At 52.4% G+C, this 17,231-nt stretch overlaps 3 protein-coding genes across 4 annotated transcripts; 1 reads left to right on the top strand and 2 right to left on the bottom strand.

The window, feature by feature from the left end:
- Positions 1–3,636: 3,636 nt before the first annotated feature.
- On the bottom strand, positions 3,637–7,139 carry LOC142035668 (ectoderm-neural cortex protein 1-like). The gene is made up of 2 exons (XM_075037939.1): positions 5,343–7,139; positions 3,637–4,366 (listed from the first exon to the last, which is right to left on the bottom strand). The coding sequence occupies exon 1, from the start codon at positions 7,137–7,139 to the stop codon at positions 5,370–5,372; it is 1,770 nt and encodes a 589-aa protein (XP_074894040.1). The 3' UTR covers positions 3,637–4,366; positions 5,343–5,369.
- On the bottom strand, positions 7,032–11,484 carry PEX11G (peroxisomal biogenesis factor 11 gamma). Of its 2 annotated transcripts, XM_075037943.1 has the most exons (6): positions 11,278–11,359; positions 11,011–11,199; positions 10,747–10,925; positions 10,497–10,547; positions 10,230–10,373; positions 7,032–7,154 (listed from the first exon to the last, which is right to left on the bottom strand). In XM_075037943.1, coding segments are annotated over exons 1-6 (630 nt in total). In that variant the 5' UTR covers positions 11,344–11,359; the 3' UTR covers positions 7,032–7,153. The 2 variants fall into 2 exon arrangements, with proteins under 2 accessions (XP_074894044.1, XP_074894043.1); XM_075037942.1 differs by lacking the exon at positions 7,032–7,154 and having other exon boundaries at positions 9,304–10,373; positions 11,278–11,484.
- SAXO5 (stabilizer of axonemal microtubules 5) lies at positions 11,483–17,023 on the top strand. Its single transcript, XM_075037940.1, has 9 exons — positions 11,483–12,017; positions 12,544–12,647; positions 12,833–12,927; positions 13,019–13,134; positions 13,483–13,601; positions 13,801–14,002; positions 14,954–15,039; positions 15,589–15,758; positions 16,957–17,023. The coding sequence occupies exons 1-9, from the start codon at positions 11,483–11,485 to the stop codon at positions 17,021–17,023; spliced, it is 1,494 nt and encodes a 497-aa protein (XP_074894041.1).
- The last annotated feature ends 208 nt before the right edge of the window (positions 17,024–17,231 follow it).

Here is a 17,231-nt window from a genome sequence, read left to right as displayed (position 1 = left end):
TCAATGGGAAAAACGCAAGTTTTTCTACTGTTCCAACATATGCAAATAATCGAAAACTTCTAGGCACACCAGTGTTTAAAATATGACTTGATCTTTATGGGAAGTAACAGACTGATGTGTTAGCGAATGAAGTTTTTAAGTGTGTGTGTGTATAAGCTTTTGCTCGCACTTCCTCTAAGAGTATTTCTTACATCTGCTTCTGCTCTGTTCAGCTTCCAGGGAGCTGAGCCGCAGTGGCCACTGGAGGTCACTGCCTCTGTGCGCTTTCAGACCTCGCTGTCTTTGTCGCTAGAGCAAGGCAAGTGACTTCATGCCCATTTCTAAATATTTTTCAGCAGCAAGAAATGGAATCGGAGTGATTTCCTGGGGGACAGCTGAGAGGGACAGCCTAGGACAGAAATTACGAGGAGTTGCTTCCAGAGCAGTGGGTTTACTTTTTATTTTCTAATTGCACCGTACTCTCCTGCAGCCATAATCATGTGTCAGACCAGTAGGAATTGTTTCTAGAAAGACAGAAGAACCTGGATCGCAGAGATCCAGAGTTAACGTGGCCAAGAGGGATCCCGGCAGCACAGATTCCCCCTGGGAACTGCCCGACTGCAGCAGCCCAGAGCTCAGCAGGGGCAAGTTTAAATCTTGGGCAGAATTTGCATCTGTTAGAAGTTTGGTGCTGCTGCAGCCACCGGTGTTCAAAGGAGCGTGGGTGTTTCTGTGTTATGCTTCAGTTCTTGCCGCAACAGCAGGGCAGACATTCCTTTGGTGATTGCAAACACCTTGACTGACAGTATCATTGATAACGCTGTCACTGGGCTGTGAGACACATTATCCGTTTTTCACAAGAAGGGTGTGATTTCAGGAGAGGGTGTGATGTCAGGATGGATGGCGGTGCCTTCAGAGCTGTTAACTTGCTCATACCAGTATTCCAGCAGCTCCGCCCTGCCTTGTCTCTCTTTAAAATCTGTAGCTAATTAACCCGAAACCCAAACCACATTCTTTCTATTTGGATGAATCATTCTGAGGCCATAGGCAATGACCAGCTTTATGCTAAACCTTCCTCTTTCATGTGGGTGAGACGCGGCTGATGGTTCCCATACGTGCATCTGAGATTCATCGGCAAGCCAGATGCTTGAGGACAAACATGCACAGAGGATATTGGCTCCGCAGTGTGCTCTGACAGTGGGAATGTGCTGTTTTCTGCCTTTCCCTTTCCTCACCGCTGTGACTCAAATCCGGTTTAATTTCTCATCCCAGTGATGGGGCCAGCCCGAGGCTCAACAGACAAGGGATGGGGGCCCCGTCCTTATGCAGTGCCTACATTGTTTGCTGCTTCTGGGCCCATGGGATCTGGCAGAGGATAAAAGCCCAAACCCTCTTGGAGCTGGCAGTGCTGGAGCGTGCGACGCACGGTCCCTGGCTCTGGGACAGCATCGCATGCACAGGAGGCTCGAACAGGGCAGGGATCGCTTTGTTACGGGGCTCCATGTACAGAGGAGCGTGAAAAAATCCTCGTTGAGCAGCACAATGTGGATGCGCCTCTCTGTGCCGGAGCAGCAGCTGGTGCCTTTTCACTGTATGGGGCAGAGTGTGTTGCTAGACCTGAAGCTATCCCCAATGGCTGCATGTGATATGCGGATCTTTCAGGGAATTTGAGACGGATGGATGTATAATGTCCTTTTTCCCTTCTATAACATTTGAAGTCACGGACAAAATCACACGGTGTGTAGTTGGTGCGTTGTTTTTCCTGAGCTGCCGTGAATTGTCGTCGTAACAGCAGCGCGTAGTCCTGTTCCTTGCTAGCTGCATGGTGGGTGTACTGCAGAACATTTGAATGATCCGTATCCAATGTTAGCCAGAAAAGGGAATTTCTCAGTTACTGCTGTGCTGTTTTTTTGCTTAGCAGCACCGACCATCCGCAGTGGAGAAGGGAGAAAGGCTGTGTGCTGCCTTGGCACTCTATCAGGGTTCTGGGCTAGGAGGAGAGAGAGGCCTAGGTTTGACCTATGTCAAGATTCTAAATTAATTCTATTAATTCAGAAGGATTTCTGTCCCAGTAACCAAATTAATCCCTAAACCAAATTCACCTGCAGCCCAGTTGGCCTAAATCTTCTGGCCCTAGCACTGAAGCAGAGTGGATCAATGCATGGAAATGTTAAACTGGGAAAACAGGTCTGCTGGGACGACGTCAAGCATGCAAAAGTAAAAGGTGTCTAGTTTTCCCGAGGGGTGCTCCCCGCCGGGAGCTGGTTCCTGCCAGGAGGGACAGCATGGGGCTTTCTGCCAGATGATGGAGGATGAAGACAAAGAAACGCAGCTCTGGCTTTGTTGCCAGCAGTGGGAAGCCACTGCGGACCAGGCGAGCCCAGGTGTGCTTGAAGTGCTGGTTTTCCCTCAGAGGTAGTTAGCTGTAAGTATAGTTTGAAACGAGGAAACGATTCACAGGCGCTTGCAAAGGCTTCAGCAGCAGGGCCACTCGCTCCCCTAGCTGAAAATGCCGCAAGCGTGGCTCAGATAACATTCCAGCGGCAGGAGCAGGAGGCAGACAGACCCGTGTTGCTAGAAGCAACTTTGTCCCTGGTGCAAAAGGCGGATGTGGCCGGGAGCCAAACTTTATTGCTTGGCAGCATAAATAAAACAGCTGCTGCTCAAATGGCCGTGAATGAAACCTCTGCTCCTCTGAGTTGCTGAGCAAAGTCGGACTTTGTCCGACCCTCGGGAATAGCTGTAGATATAATAAAGGTGAAGGAGCTCCCGGCTTGCTAGCAGGGATGGAGATGCTTCGTGCTGGCTCCTAGTCCCAGCCGTGTCCCGTGCTGTGACTTTCCCCCGGGCTGCAAGCCTGCTTGCACTTGCATGTGCGAGGCATGGCCGAGCTGGGAGCTGCCCCACGCTCCAGCTGTCGGATGGTTGGGCTCGATGCTCTTAAAGGTCTTTTCCAACCTAAATGATTCCATGCTGCTGCCTGCAATGCTCCAGGCTGGGTTTGCAGGGCAAGCTGCGGGCTCGTCTCCCTGCAGCCTGGTGCACAAGCCTCCCGTTAGGCTCGGCCAGCGATGGGAGAGGCGGCACGGCAAGGGTATGTGAAAAAAAGGCCCAGCCTGGGGGCTGAAAATGGCAGAGGCATCAGAAAACAGGATGGAAATGAAGTCAGTTTATCTGCTTCAGCCACCAGCAGCTGGGCAGCTTTCTTCCTTCCAGTCTTGCCAGTTCTTGCCTATACTAGCAGCAAGGAAGGGTTGTGACATTGATTTATTTAACTCTGAAATTGAAGAATGGATCACACCCAAACCATGCTTCTGTGGCGAGACAGTTGGTTGCACCTTTGGTGCTTGTTTCCTCTGACCACGCTGATTCCTGTCTCATACCTCCCACCCTTAACAGAGCTTTTCCTTCCCGACCGCTGCCCCCACCATCACCTGCAGCAGGGCCCGGAGCACCCAAACCTCAGGGAAAGAAGTGGCAGCGCTTTCCTCCGTTCTTTTTGGCAGTGAGGAAACCCAGCTCCACAGAGGGTGACCAGGTAAGGGCAGAGAATAGCTTAATCTTTGGAGTTTTAAACGTGTCTCCTTCAAAGCTAGAAGGCAGTATGAGACCTGAGCTTTCCTAAGGCCTGTGTTACAAAGAGATAGGAAGATCTGAGCCCTTGATGGCCGATGAAGATTTGGACTCAAGCGGGGAATGCTCTTCGCTATTTTGCTAAATGTTATCTCAACCATGGGCTGGGAAAACTTGCAGCTTAAGCATACAGAGCAGGCAAGGGACACGATGGATTTTATTCAGATTTATTGAAGCAGCTCCAGGCTGAGTAATAAACACACACAACTGCTGTATAAAAAAAAAAAAAAAAAAAGTACAGAACCAGCCCATGGGCAAAGTACTGTCACGTGTTAAGACATTTCAGGCAACTGCCTCTGGTGCTGCCTGCATTCCAAGTCACAGCAGACAGCAGCACAGTCCAGAGCCTGCTGCCAGTTACTTAGAAGCTTCCTTTGTCCTTTCTAGTAAATATCACTTAAAACAAAATATTCAATGAAAGAAGTAAAAAATATTCCTCTGGTTCCTCCTCTGAGACCACACGAGTTAGGAGAAAACTTGGAAACCTTTTGCTGTCTCAAGGGACAGCACAAGCTGCCAGTCCGAGGAGGTCCCTCCGTGCTTGTCCCCTGCCTGGTCTGAACGAAGGGGATTTGCAGAAGCGGTTCAAAGCCAAAGCTGTGTTGCCGTGAGCCCTGCTGATGCTAAATGAGATCCACGCAAGGGCTGGCATCCAGTTCACAGACTTGCTAGGTAGGAGGAGGCGTTCCTACTGCCCGTGTCTTCTGTCTGGATCCTCAGTGAAGTGAGACACTGGCAAAATCAGGTGTGAGGCCTGTAGTGCAGAAGAAAGTATTGTGAAACCAGTGTGCAGCAAACCCGAGAACACTCCCCAAGCCTCAAAAACCTCAAACGCTGTTATCATGGAGTGACTGCTGTGTATTTCCCTCTACATCCAGGAATTTTCTATAGGTATCACAGGATATTTTATTACCTTAAACAAGTTCATTTGGGTAGTACATCTCTTGCAAAGGGAAAAGAAAAAGCCTGCAGGGATCTGTGATTCACTGGCATCTTTTCTGCCCAGAGCCTTTAGAAAGGTTTAATTCCAGTTGCAAATTTTTGAAAAGTTAATCACTATGTAGCAGGAAAGAAATGGCTTGAAAGGGACACCAGAGAATAATTAGAAGCGGAGAAACCTTGTGTTTATATGTAGACGGGGCTTGTCTTACAAATGCAATTACCAACCATTCTGGGACTAAATCCCAGCTATAATCTTGTTCTGGCACCAGCTCACAGCCCTCGCATCCCACAAGACATTTGGGTGCCACTAGCAGATTAACCGTGGCACCAGGAGGAGGAGGCTGTGCTAAAAGCAGCAGCCAGTCCCCCATGGCACCGCAGGGTCTATCCCAGCTCCTGCAGACAGACTGCCTGTTAACATAACGCTCAACACCACGAGCTTTCTGTACCCGGGACGACACCCAATCCTCCTCGCAGAGAGCATTCCCCAAAATCTTTGCATAGGCCAAGACTCAGTGGAAGGGCTAGGATGCCAGGTTAAGTGTCTCGTTATTTATACTAATCTTCTCCCCGCAGCATTTCAGCACCTAAAGAGACGTTCTCTCTCCTGCAGGGTTTTAGATCCCAAACTACCAGCCTGGAAGCACGTTTCTGGAGCTGTCGCTCACACAAGGCTGTTCTCTAGGACAACTCCAGTCCCGATCCACGTGCATCCACCCCTCGGGGTTTAACCCCTGTGCAGCGCAAAGTTATATAGAGGAGTTCTGGCTTGATCCGCAACTTTTTACCTTCCAGGTTCTTCGCCACACCGCGGCTCAGGCAGACAGGTACTTCCAGGTGCTGACGAAGGCGGTGGGGATGAGGGAATAAGGCACTGTCGTGACGCTGCTCCAGGTGTCAGATGATGGGTCGTAACAGTCCAGCGTTTTGCAGCGCTGAGCCCCGCAGTAGCCCCCCACCACGTACAGTCTGTTACCCGACGTAACAGCACGGCAGCTGATGCGCTTAGCGGTGACATCCCCAAATTTGGACCACTGGTAGGTGTCACTGTGGAAGCGGTAAGCGGAGCTGGCGGAGAACTCTGTGTCCCCCCCGATGACAATGATGTGGCTGCCCACCACTGCGGCGGCCGTGTACCGCCAGGGCTGGGGGCAGCTGGCGGGCACCGTCCAGCGGTTCTGGCAGGGATCGAAGCACTGCACCTTGGGCAGCTTCTCCTGGTTGGCGCTGGTGCCACCGAAAACAAACAGCTTCATCTTGGCTCCCACCACGGCGGCGTTGCTTACGCCTTCTCGGAGAGGGGCCACCAAGGACCATTTGTCCAGCTGCGGGTCGTAGTGTTCAACTTGCTTGAGAGAGACGGAGGGAGAGGCCGGGAAGGCGCCGCTCACTGCCGTGTGACCCCCCACCACGTACAGACAGTGGTCCAGCTCAGCGGAGCCGTGGCCAAACCGCGCCACCAGCATGGGAGCAGCTTTTGCCCACTCGTCGTGGAGGGTGTCGTAAACCCAGACGTCTTTGGAAGCGCCGTTCTCGGAGCCTTTGCCGCCGGTGATGTACACTTTGCACCCGATGGCGCAGGCGCTGCACTCTTTACGAGGGCTTGGGATGTCGGCACGAGGAATGATCTCGCTGGTTTTATGATCCAGCATATAAATCTTGTCGCACATGAAGGTCTGGCCACCGAGCAGCAGCAGGGCCTGGCTGACCTTGCGAGGTCGGGCACAGCACCCCGTCACCAGGCCGTCGTTTTGCAGGATCTTCATTTTGCATCGTACGGCGTCGGCCACGATCTCCTCCCCCAGCTTGTGGCTGGTCACCAGCTTCTCGCAGGCCACTTGCTTCCGTAGGTAGGACTCGGGCAGAAGGGCCAGGCGGACGGAGCGCAGCAACTCTGGCAGAACTTCATGGCGTTGGGGCAAATCGTACCGGATCCAACCTATAACAGCTTCGTAGACCAGCGTCTCGTCCTCTACTTCCAGCTCTTCGCTCTCCACCAGCTCCAGCAGCTTGTCTTTGGGCAGGCGGAGGAAGTCTTCGGTCTTGCAGAGCGAGGTGAAGTTGGCCAACGCCATCCTCCAGGACAGCTCCAGCAGCCGCTCGCAGCAGTGGGCGTCGGACAGCAGCAGCATGTTCAAGCAATTGCCGGGGTAAAGATTCTTCTCCAGAAAGTCGGCCGAAGCATCCCGAATATCCTGAAACTGCAACATGTCCCCAGCCTCCAGCAAGGATTCCGCGTTCTCCTCGTTAATCAGCACCCGGGCCGAGTAGGCGTAATCCAGCAGCAGCTCCAGCACCTCGGGGTGGAGGGAATCGTGGAAGTTGACTTCGGCGTCTCTGCTCTCCTTCAGGCCCCCGCTGAACATAGCGTCGAAGTAACGGCTGCAGGAGGCCAGGACGGCCCGGTGGCAGTGGAAAGCCTGGTTCCCCGCTCGCAGGACCACGTCGGTGAAGAGGTGCCGCTTGCGGAGCAGGTTGAGGTGGGTGAGGAGGCTGTCGGCGTGGCCCGGTTTGTGGAAAAGGTGGATGTTCATGGAGCCGGAGCTCGAGCGGGATTTCCGGTTCTCGTGGCTGCTGACGGACATGGTGGTGAGGCTGCTCTGCAAGGAAAAAACGGAGAGTCAGCACGGAAAGGCCGGGAGCGCCGTCACCGGGAACCGGGACCGGCGGGGGGGGGGTGCAGCTGGGGTCGCGCCGGAGGGCTGCAGCGGGACGGCGACCGCAGAGAGAAGCCAGCGACGGGTGTACGGTCCCCGACCGGTAAGGGAGACCTCGGAGGGGGCGTCCCGCAGCGGCGGTGCTCGCCTAGCGCAGACCGAACCGAAGCACCGGGCGATCCGGTACCGAACGCCGGTGCAAGGTACGGCTCCGCCGGGCCCTGCGTAGTACCGAGTGGGCGATATGCGCTCCCCGGTGCTCCCGGTGCCCACCCTTCCCCGCCATCCCGCACCTCTCTCCGGTCCCGCCGCACTCACTCACTCACCCACCGCTCCCCGCCGCCGCGTGGCCGCCCCACCGTCAGCCCCGCCCCCTTCCCCCCGGCCGGCGCGGCGCAACAACCAATCAGCGACTTCAACGCCCCCCCCTCGCTCTTTTGTGAATGGAAACCGAACCCGGGGCGTGCGCATGCGCCGCGCTTTAACCCCTTCCTGCCCCGCCGGCAACGTGTCCGTATTCAGCCCCCCAGCTCCATTTCTCCGTCTCGCAGCGCTGCTCCCCCCCCGAGCAAGAGCAGCTCTCATCGCTCCCTCCTGCAGCAAGGCTTAGGCAGGAGTCAGCAGCCGAAAAGGGGGACGGTAGGGCAGCCGTGATGCCCATAAAGGCCGCCTGCAGCTTTGGTCATGGAGTTGTATGGGTGTCCCCCCCCACGGCCACAAAGGGGCCATAAAATCAGGAGCTCTGGGCTGGAATCAGCAGCTCATCTGCTAACGGGCTGCTGACAAAGGGAGGTCACGGCCGGAACAAACCATCCCTGCTCAGCAAATGTTTTCTTGCACGGGGCAATGCAGGAGCTGAGTTGGGCTGATGGCTGCAGCAGGAAAAAAAGGAAAAAAGACACACAAAAAAAAGCAGCAGGTTTTGGGAGGATGGGGTCTGCCCAGCAAGGGTTTGTGCTAAAAAAAGAGAGCGTGCTGCCCGGGCCGGTCAGCAGCAGCCACCATAGGTGCTTAAATATTATGTGTCAGTGGGGACCAAAAGCACACCACAGAAAAATACAAATTTCTGAATTTCTGAATTAGCAGGTTTTGCACATTTCAGTTTGTCCTGCGCTTCACTGGCTGTGATTTAAAATCGCCCAACAAGGAAGCAGATGAAGCAAACACACTTAGGCCAGTTTACAGTGTCCTTTCTCTATGTTAAAATAAAAAGCATGGTTTAGAGTTTTGGCATCGGAGGTGTGCGTATTTGGGCTTTTCTTAAATCGCTATAGCTACACCTTGTCCCACGCTAAGCAGAAGAGTGTGTTCTGAAGGAATGGTTTCACGGGGTTAAGAATACAAAGAGATGGAATCCGATTTCTTATTAAAAAACCACTAAATTGCAGCAGGAGCCACCGCAGCGGGTGACAGGACTGGGCAGTAGCTATAGCTGTCCCCAAGCAGCAGGACCCGGGTGTTCCGCCTCTTCGGGCACAAGACCTGCAGTGTGACTAGAGGAAAAACGAGAGTCTCTTCCAGATAACGCCTGCCCACACTCCGAGTTGTGCCAAAACCTGTAAATCTGACACCAAATTCTGAGCAGAGTCGGGAAGGCGTCCTCTGGGGCACTTCGCGGGGTGAAGGTCCAGAAAAACAGCAAGGACAGGGCAAAGGATAAAGCATATCAAGACCTCGCTCTGCTCTTTGAGCAGAGGCAGGAGATAGCTTCCTGCGTCCATGCCAAAAACAACAATAACAACAACAAAAAAAGAGGTCAAATCTCCTGGAAACATGGTGTGCGCCGTACTGCGTTGCAGGGAGCACGAGCACTGCGCAGACTAAGCAGAACTGTTTTCAAAAGATGCATTTTTGTGACAGTTAGTCAGGTGCTCTGAATTATTTCAGGAGAAGGAAGGCTGGTAACAGATGGGGAGCTGCAGCTAACGCAGCACAAATGTTTTCTGTCACCCAGGCGCTGTTTGGAGCTTTCTAGAACCAGATAAAGAACATTTGCCTCATTATCAGAAGGACTGATCACTCAAGGCCACCTTTGAAGCGTTCATCTCGTTTATTACTGGCACCACCTAGAAATATAACTGTAAAACTCATCTTGGCATTGGTTCGACTGGTCCTTTGAAAGGTGATTAATAAATGTGCTGGTTTTTTTTTTTTAAAAAAAACAAGTCCGTTGGCTGCTGCCAGAGCCTGGTGGAAGAGCTCCACCCGGTGGCGTTCCGTAAAGGCACAGCTGGAGGCTCAGTGCTGCTTCTCCTTTACGCAGCAAGTCTCAACTTCCAGTATTTCTCCTTAAATGAGCAACACAGACTAGAAAAAGCTTCGCAAGGCACTGCTTACAGTTGCTACTTCTTTCCCCTCTCACCTCTAAAGAAACACAACCATCACAAACCAAATAACCGCTTGCTCCTGTTTGCGCTTGGGGGATCTGCTCTGGGCTCAAACACCAACATCTCTCTGATGGAGAAACTTCCACGATACGGGTCACCTCCCTGGTTCAGAGGAGGCACCAAGTGCTGAGCCTGGAGCTTGAACTCACTGGATCCGTCCCTTAGAAGTTTTGTGTGACAGAACTGTGGCCATTTCTCCGCTTAACGCTGACTTTGTGCTCTTTTAAGTGACAGCAAAGACTGGAGGGTTGCATTTATCTTTTGGGACAGAGGAAGGAAGGATAGAAGTGACTTTTTTCCCCTCTATTTTACCAGTCCTAGGAGATTTCTTGATTTTTGGAGGATTCGCCTGAAAGATTTCTCTGATGAAGAGTAATAAAAAGTGTTAACCGTAAACAATCCTCGCTGTAATAGACACCTTGACTATAATCCCAATTACAGGATGCGTGAAATTACAGTTGTCAACACCCAAGCAAGTTAAAATACACCCTGCCTCACTAAAGGCATTTTTACCATGTAGAAATTGGGCTCCTGAAGCTTAATTATGGTTTATACAGCTTCAGAATTTCCTCCTCTAGATGCTTGGTAGATACCAATCAGGGAAGATATGGTCCCCAGGAGACCTACTAACCATGGAGGAAAGCGTCCAGCCCAAAGAAATCCTGGAGGCAGCCAGTGGATTGCGTTGCAGAGATCTGCCATGTCGGTGAGGATGCTCAAAACTTCAGCCTTCACTTGGGCTTTCATTTCCTTTCGACTCAGAGGTGAAGATGTGCTGTTGGAAGCAAAAGTAATATTAGTGATAGCCCATCATATAATAATAATTAGTGATAGCTCACAAATGAGAATAGATGTATTTGGGTTAAATTAGCTGTATAGCCAAGGAGGGAAATCATACCACTTGTGCTGCCTCAGCTTTCTTCTTAACTGGAACAAGATTCTCAGGGATCTGAAAACAAGACAAGAGTTATTTCTCCTACAGCATCAAAGGGGAGGGATTTTTTTCTCTTGCATTAAATGCATCTGTGAGGAAGAGCACCCCTCTGCAGCCGAGAGGGTCCTTCATTTTAGCCTGATTACAGGGAACATGGCTCATCCCCTGTCCATCTCCTTCCCGCCGCAGACTGCGGCACCTCAGCCAGCCTTACCGCAGGACACCCAGGAGCAGGGAGAAGGCCCAGAGCCCTGTGCTCACAGTCCACCACTTCTGAGAGCCGATGTGGATGATGCCAGCGTCGGCCGCCCACGCGACGTGCTCACAGGGGTAGTAGAGCTGGTTGGCCAAGTTGCAGAGCACCGACAGCCCCCTCACCAGGCCGTCCTCGTCCTGCGGGGAGCATGGCGGGGACACACCTTGACGCCTGCGGCACGGCCGGGAAGGCTGCCGGTGCACCCTGTGCCCCCACGCTCACCTTGGGGCCCAGCCCGTAACCGCAGCTGTAGCTGAGCATGGCGAAATCGTCGAAGAGGCGCAGGGCCGTGCGGCAGGCGCTCAGCTGGGCCGACACGACCAGGAGACTCCCGGGCAGCCCGGATGGCGAAGCCTGAGGCCCGGCCAGCGCTCCGCCCGCCAGCTGACAGCCATAACAGAGAGCCCGGACCTGCGGAGGCACAGCCTGGTGAAGGCCCCGCCGCTACTGGCAGGACAGGGCCCCACCGGGCCGCTCTCCGTCACTCACCACCCGGTCGCGGCCGCGGTAGGTCTCTAACACGGCGACTAGGCCGTTGAGCGCGGCCGCCGCCATAGCAACGCTTCCGGGATGTGACGTCACACACACGGTCGGAGCCGGCGCGGGGTTCGCCGGGAAGGTGGCGGAACCGTCGCCATGGCGACGGGGCCTAGTAGTTGCCGGAGCCCGGCCGCGGCCTCCAGCCTCTTCGGCCATGGCGGCCGGCGCCGTGCCGGTGATCCCGGAGCCCCTCACGGGCCTTCCCTTCCTGAAGGCATCCCACATTCAGTTGGGGGCTGAGCGTCGGGCGCCGGGAAGCGCCCGTCGGCCATTTTCTCACAGCCAGTTCCCCCCTCTCTGGGGGGTTTACAGACCGGCCCCGGCCCCGCCGCCCCGCAGCGGGTGGGTGCTGAGCCCGACGCGGGGTGACGGTGGGGAAACCTGCTCGGAAACTCGTCGGGCGTTTCCAGAGAGGCCCCTGCAGCCGGTGGCCCCAGTTGCTCCCCCGGAATCGCATGTCCGCATGCACGCAGACCCCCGTATCCGCGTCCTTACCTCAGCGACGAGGGAGGGCTTCCCCTGTCCCCACACCCCCCTTCAGAGACCCCCCCTGCCCACAGCCAAGAAATGGAAGGATAACATTCCTTGTGGAGACAGGGAGAAAATAAAGCTCCCTCCATCCGTCTATACTTTCTCATACCCAGCACATGAGATCCATTCCGCTGCCAGGCCATGGCACTTGCACAGGGGTGAGCTGTTTTACAGACTGGTTTGTCCCCAACAGACCTTCCCCGCGGTCCTCGGTGCTGCGCAGGCTTCCTGGGCACCCAGTGGAGTTGGTAGCTTGGCTCAGAGTCATGCTGACTATTTGGCTATTTTGCTTTCTCTTTTTATAGCTGAGTAAATCAATCTGATGCTCATAAGACAGGTTAATAGTGCTAACTAGAGCCACTCGCTAGCCAAGCTTTTGCTGTGCAGCCTTTCCGGCTGTCTTCCACACTTGCTGCATCCTCAGATGCTGCAGTTTTCATGCCAGAGCTGCATCAGTTCTGACGGACCACATCCACGTTCCACAGTGTTGCAGCTCACCTTGCTGCAAGCTGGTGTCAATTTCTTTACCACTTCATTACACGAAATAGATTCAGTAGTACTAAAATGCTAAAAGAGCAGCTGCCTCGAGATTGCAGCTCCAATATCATTAATATTTCCTCACAAGGGTAAATAGAGCATTTTTAGAAATAACGCCCTTAATTTCCCCTTCTGGCTGTTTGGCAGGATGTGTTCCCACTATTAAAGGGGATGGACAGTCCTATTACCACACTTCTTACCAAGCACAGTTCAAGGGTGAATGGAGTCCACCTGCAAAGCCAAGTGAAAAGGTAACAGCATGATTTGGGGGAGGACCAAGACACAGTTAAAGGGCAGCACGTCCCCATGTTGAATTCTGTCCTGAAAGGGGTGGGATCTGTGCCACTGAAAACCAGATGGACGGAAAGACAGAGAGGGGAAACAAAGGGATTATGCTTTAAGTGGCTGTTCTGTAGCTCTCTTGGCTTCCCTTCAGCGCATGTCTCCTATTAAATTTGGGGATCCCAGAAGCAGTGGATCTGTGAGTGAGCAGAAGTATGCCTACCGTGCCCCAGAGAAGAAGACACACAGGTATCAGCAGGAGAACCTGGTGGGCATCCCCAGGAACTGCTCTTTCTGATGAACGTTGCTAGTTAAGCAGCTCACACCTGATATCTTGCAGAGTCTATGACAAGGAACATGCTGCCTCCCAGCTCCACCACACAAACCTGCAGCTGGGGGAAGGTTGCACCAGATTCTCCACCTCGACATCAGAGCTCTTCCCAGTGCACAGTCTAGGTAGGGGAAGTCTGTGACACAGAGGCAATGTGTGCAGACAGCTACTGAGGTTTATAATGAGCTGAACCGTAGGTTTTGTCACTTGGTTTTAGTGAGAAAATTATAGATAAAGATATAATGCATTCATATAATATGTATATAATTTTATATTTTTAATGTTTTATAGTTTTTACATACTCAGCATCAGTGTTGTCACTGTGAGGCTCTGTTTCATCTGCAGTCCACTTCCCTGGCAGGTTGAAGAGCTGTATTCATTCCTGTGCTCTATTGCATGAGGAAAAGCTGCTGTAGCTATAAATTGTTCAGAGACTGGAGTACTCTGACATCCTTCACTCTCGCTTTTGCCAGAGCCTGTAACTACTGTCCGTCCAAACAAATACGCTTCATTCATCCCCAGAGGTGATGAAGACCCTGAGAGAAATCGAGTGTTGGCAAGAACTACTACTACAAAGCTCTCCTACCCAGAGGTCTGTTCCCAGCTTTGCTGTGCGGGTGTTTCTCTGGTGGAGACCCTCTCTTCTTTTACGTACGCTACTCTGGCACCTAAAGACAATGCTGTTGCCCCTTCTCCCCTCCCCACTCTGGGCTGTGCAGGTTGTAATGTGCAATAGGGTGCCTTTCTCAGCTACAGCCTGTTTCTGTTAAAGCAGCTTTTGTGTTCTCCAGACTGACAGGTGGAACTTCGCACCAAAGCCTGACTTGCTACTTCAGAAACATCGAAGCAACGTCTGCTTGGGAGATGAGCGTTCAGACTCCCATTTCTTCAGCACAACACAGCAGTCAGACTATCAGCCACCCCACCAGAGCCAGAGGGTGATGGCAGACAGCAAGAGACACCGCAAGAGCCATATCCCCTTCAACTACCACAGTAAGGCCACATTGCTCAGACTGTCATGGTGACAGATGAAGACTGCTGAGGTTCTCCTAGCTCTGTGCAAGGGACAGCGATGCCTGGTGCTCTGGAAAAGGAGGCAGCCCAGACATCTTGGGCTGGAGATGGCAGGAAGGCACTGGTGCAGCATCGTGTCTTTAGTAAAATGAGACTGTTACCCTAAAGCCAGGCAGGACAGCCATGCTCAGCCCTATGCCTGCTGCTGCTGGTTCTCACAGCGGCTCCTAATCTCAGGCACTTTCACCTCCCCAAATGACATCTCACTTACCAGCCACTTTGATGCCCGTGCCAGCCATAGGCATTCACTGCCATCCTACAGCAACATTTAGCATGTTCAGGTGACATGAATGATTTCTGGGACATGATCTTTCTCCCTTGCTACATTTATTTTTAGAAGTTGTTTTGCATTTGTATTTGGGAGGAAGGAGAGGATTTCAATCAAAAGCTCTGCTTTTGCAACCTCAGGAAGGGGTATGGTTAGAGCTGGTCATGGAAGGCATTAAGAAAATCCTTCTCTGACGTTACCTCCTGTTTCTGATGGCCAGTACTCTGTAGCTAAGAGAGAGGTCCCTTTATGCCGTGTATCTGTTTTTAAGCCATTTCTTTTACTGAATGTGGAACAGATCACAGTTGAATTGATCTTTTCCTTGGCCCCAAACTTCTGGAGCAGCTCCATAACTAGCATATGGAGTGATATTCCTGTAACTGCCATGTGAATTTCTTTATTTACCTCCTCACCCTGAGAATTGGTTTCTGTCTGGGCAAAGGTTTTCAGCAAAGTGCTGATGGCAAAGCCTGTCTTTTTGTCTCATTAATGGAAATGCATGCAGATCTGTGACTGCAAGTCAAACTGCAAAGCTTTTCTGACATTGCTTCCTAATTTACTGGGTTGAATTTACTTTTTATTTCAATTCCATCTGTCAGCAGGTGAAAGTTCTGTCACAACCATGCAGGCCATGCTGGTCCCACACAGACAGCAGAAACAACGACTCTCTGAAGACATGCTACAGCAGGTACAGCCTTAATAGGCTTGGATTTACAATTGGGGGGCTTGGGGAAGTGGGATTATACCAAGCAAAGCTATAGCCTTCCCATTAACATCATCAGTTTTGGTGTGTGCTGTTGAGCTACTTGAGATGGGACAGCCATGGATCAAATCTTGTCTACCTCCAGTCTCAAGTAAATGCTCTGTGGGGAGCAGAGTTGTAGCTGAGAAAAATCTTTGAAGGGAAAGGAAAGACAGGCAACCAAATCCCTAAGTGAAGAAATGTTAGAGGGAGGGGGAAGGTGATTCTGGTCCCCCACAGAGGGTCAGAGGAGGAAAATTGGCATGGCTAGAGGTGTCCAGCCAGGGTAAACATCTCTTTGCACCACCAGCAGAGAAGGCTGTGCATCTGCCAGAGAGAGAGGATGCAGGCAGGCACGGACTGCAGCTGCCCGGGGAGGTGACCCCTCAGGTAGCAACAGGGGGCTCAGATGTAAGGGGCTGCCAGGTTCCATGTTATCACCTGCCTCTTCCCCAGCCCGGTCCCCGTGTGCTGAAAGCTTTTCTCTCTTCTCAGATCAAATACTCACACCTGGGGCTACCCTGGAGGGCAAAGGACCTCTTCAGGACTGAGCAGAAAGATGAGTTCACGCCCAAGTCCAGAGGCCCAGCAGAAATCCAAAAAGCAAGCTCCCAAGTGAGCTGCATCCCCCTGGGGACCCTGAGAGAATACTGTCCCCGGAGGAAGGTGCTCTTCGCACCATGATGTTCTCCCTTCTTCAGTGACCACCCAGGACTTCCTGCACTGCGGACTGCCTACACGTCATGTTACCTGTTAGCCATCCTGGTGCCCTGCTCTTGGCCTGTGTGTGTGTTTACAGGGAACATTTATTTCTCAAACTGAATGAGGACACAAGCTGGTGTTGTGACAGCAAGAATAAACACTGGGAGATTAGCCCAAAGGCATGGGTGACACATCTCTCTGGATTGCGAGACCCACGGAGTGCCTCTAGGCAGGCACTGGGGCAGGAGGAAGCAGGTGGGGTAGGGAGAAGCTCAGAGAAAGGGCAAGAGATCAGAAGCAAAGTGAGAGGCACTGTCAGGGCTGTGTGTGGGCTGGAATATTCCCTCATTATCTGTTTGGATTTTGGTGTCAAGGCCTGAAACCAAAGGTCAGTGAACAGTTGGGCAGAGAGGTAGCTCTCCCCAGCTTATGATGAGTGGGCTGTTTTCCTAGAGGTTAGCCATGTATTTTTGTTGAGTTGATAACTCACGTGGGTTTCCTGAATGCTGAGTTTGCACTAACTCTGTTTGGGCTATAGATATTTTAAAGAGGAATCGGTGTGGGCCAGTCAGCCCCCTCCCTTGGGGGGCCGAGTGAGCAGGGTTAGCTGCTGCCTTGTCACAGCTGCCACTTCGCAAGCTCTTCTCAGCCTTTTGATGCGGATGGGCTTGATTCAAGTGTGCTGTGAGCCAGCACCAAAGCATTTGAGCAGGGGTTACTAAACCTTTTCCAGGTCCTGCAGTTTGTGTGTGAGCACTGTCTGGGTCCACGATCCCCCTGTGCTTTCCTCTTGGGATTTGACTCTACATCCCTCAGGAAAGGGACAGACTTTTCTCCACACGTACTTCAAAGAAGCCGCATACTTAAGTCTTGCAAAAGCACACAGGCACCTCACATCAGTATCTTACGCCGCTACGTTGCAAACACCTTGATTTAAACACCTCAGCTGCATCATTTGGTGTAGTAACAGGGACTTGCATCTGCTAGCAGTCTGCCTCGTCACTTTTATGTGACCCTGCAGTGGCATTGCCACCTGTGCTACTGCAAAAGCGGCCAGAGTTCACTGGGGATAAATGGTGAACATCACCCTTTTGGTGGAACCAGCTGGCTGGGGAGCTATTGCTGGGAGGACCCTGTGGTTACTCACTTTTTTTTCATGTGGATTTTGATGCAACTTCAGATACAGAAAGTACAACTGGCTTTTGGGGTAAGGGTCTTTGCTTTCTGAGCTCCTCTCCCACCCCTTCCAGCAATGCCCCAGGAATGCCTGAACTGGGAAGGCCAAACAGCCTTTCTTTGATTCCCCCAGCTATGTGAAATCTGCCAGCACGGTTGGTGGTGCGTGACACCCCTCCCTGCCGATGGAGCCACCGGCACGTACCAGTTGCACGTCGACAGTGTCTGTGACTCAGAGATAAGATGAAGTCACGTTATTT

This window comes from Buteo buteo, chromosome 10 (genome assembly GCF_964188355.1).
Source record: "Buteo buteo chromosome 10, bButBut1.hap1.1, whole genome shotgun sequence".
Classification (NCBI taxonomy): domain Eukaryota; kingdom Metazoa; phylum Chordata; class Aves; order Accipitriformes; family Accipitridae; genus Buteo; species Buteo buteo.
Note: the sequence above shows the minus strand (reverse complement) of the source record. Positions and strands in the feature narration are given on the sequence as shown.

Coding starts and splice junctions, on each gene's coding strand:
- SAXO5 (XM_075037940.1), top strand. CDS start 11,483: ATGGCGGCCGGCGCCGTGCCGGTGATCCCGGAGCCCCTCACGGGCCTT. Junction 12,648..12,832: donor CTGCAAAGCCAAGTGAAAAG/GTAACAGCATGA, acceptor GCTTCCCTTCAG/CGCATGTCTCCTATTAAATT. Junction 15,759..16,956: donor GAATACTGTCCCCGGAGGAA/GGTGCTCTTCGC, acceptor TTTTTTCATGTG/GATTTTGATGCAACTTCAGA.
- LOC142035668 (XM_075037939.1), bottom strand. CDS start 7,139: ATGTCCGTCAGCAGCCACGAGAACCGGAAATCCCGCTCGAGCTCCGGC.
- PEX11G (XM_075037942.1), bottom strand. CDS start 11,484: ATGGCCGAAGAGGCTGGAGGCCGCGGCCGGGCTCCGGCAACTACTAGG. Junction 11,200..11,277: donor ACCGCGGCCGCGACCGGGTG/GTGAGTGACGGA, acceptor GTGCCTCCGCAG/GTCCGGGCTCTCTGTTATGG. Junction 10,926..11,010: donor GTTACGGGCTGGGCCCCAAG/GTGAGCGTGGGG, acceptor TGCTCCCCGCAG/GACGAGGACGGCCTGGTGAG.